The sequence below is a fragment of the Halyomorpha halys genome, unplaced genomic scaffold, assembly GCF_000696795.3.
Source record: "Halyomorpha halys isolate HHAL.00 unplaced genomic scaffold, Hhal_1.1 Scaffold11130.1, whole genome shotgun sequence".
Classification (NCBI taxonomy): domain Eukaryota; kingdom Metazoa; phylum Arthropoda; class Insecta; order Hemiptera; family Pentatomidae; genus Halyomorpha; species Halyomorpha halys.
The window spans coordinates 1-1435 of record NW_027113302.1 but is presented as its reverse complement, the minus strand read 5'-3'; the positions used below and the strand labels follow the sequence as shown (position 1 = coordinate 1435).

The 1435-nt window shown below is 30.1% G+C and overlaps 1 protein-coding gene across 1 annotated transcript; it reads left to right on the top strand.

The window, feature by feature from the left end:
• Nucleotides 1–908: 908 nt before the first annotated feature.
• On the top strand, nt 909–1335 carry LOC136796623 (ABC transporter B family member 4-like; the record flags this gene model as incomplete). The annotated part of the gene is given in 2 exon segments (XM_067050870.1): nt 909–1152; nt 1220–1335. Coding segments are annotated over 2 exon segments (360 nt in total), but the record flags the coding sequence as incomplete, so codon positions are not given.
• Between the last annotated feature and the right edge of the window lie 100 nt (nt 1336–1435).

Here is a 1435-nt window from a genome sequence, read left to right as displayed (position 1 = left end):
GTTACATAGGGAACATTAAGGTCTTTATGTATGATTTTATTTGTGACAAAGTAAGGAGCATTGAGGATTTTACGAAGGATTTTGGATTGTAAAGAAAGTTGAAAATATTTTAATTTGCTTATCATAGCAGCGATTCTACCGACTTCATAATGGTGCCGCCATCTTGGCATTAACAATGTCTTTTTGACTGCATATCTTACTGAGGAGAATTGGTTAGCTTGCTTTTTGTTTTAACAAATTAACAGTATTTAACGTTGATACATAAAAATAAAATCATCTATACATAAAAAACTACTATTTATTTAAAAAAAGGATATTACAATACAAATAATATTTCAATTTCTTGAGACTGGTATTTATTGTTTTAATAAATCAATTGGTATTCATGTTAAGTCTCAGCACTCTTTATTATATCATCAATAGTCCAACGTTTCGGCCAATTCATCCTCAAGGACAATCTTGAATATAAATTTACATCTCACATCCAATTATTAAAACAAATTTTGCAGGCTATTCTGCCCAGGTCATTAATTACTGTATCACAATTTCATTAATGTTTAAAACTTTTAATTTTAGATTAATTTAACACTATCAACTATCATATAAACAAACTATTATTTTAAAGTGACAAATTAGAGTAATTTGACTTGTAATTAGCGACATGGGCAGAATAGCTTGCAAAATGTTTTTAAATAATAGGATCTGAGGTGTAAATTTTTATTTAAGATTATAGATTATCCTTGAAGATGGCCGAATCGGACTGTTATAAAAAGAAAAAGAGTGTTGAAACTTAACCTGGATTATTTAAATAATAATTATGATTAAAAAAAGCAGAAATGTGACTACAAAATAATTGGAGGAAAAGTGTAGTAGAATTTAATTATATATGTGTATGCTTAGGGCTACAATTCAATTGTTGGAGAAAGAGGTGTAAAACTGTCAGGAGGTCAGAAACAGAGGATTGCCATTGCAAGGGCGATCGTCAGAAAACCAAAACTACTCCTTCTCGATGAAGCAACTTCTGCACTAGATTTTCATTCAGAAGGCATTGTACAAGAAGCCCTCAATAATGCCATGCGCAACAGGACAACCCTGATCATTGCTCACAGAATGTCGACAGTGAGGAAGGCTCATGTTATATATGCTATCAAAGTAAATAATTCCTTATTTTTAAACTTTAATGCTATAAGTAAGTATTAGTAATATAAATTATATTTAGGAAGGGCGCGTCATAGAAAGAGGCTCACACAATGAACTAATGGAACTTAAAGGATATTACTACTCTTTAGCAAGGATTCAAGAATTGGAGGAAAAGGACAAAGTTGTTTCACTGAAGTAAGAAAACATTATTTATTCGGTTTTTATAAAAACGTAGCAACCTATGATTAAAACAAAAAAATAATTTATCATCACATTAACTATTATCCTGTAGATA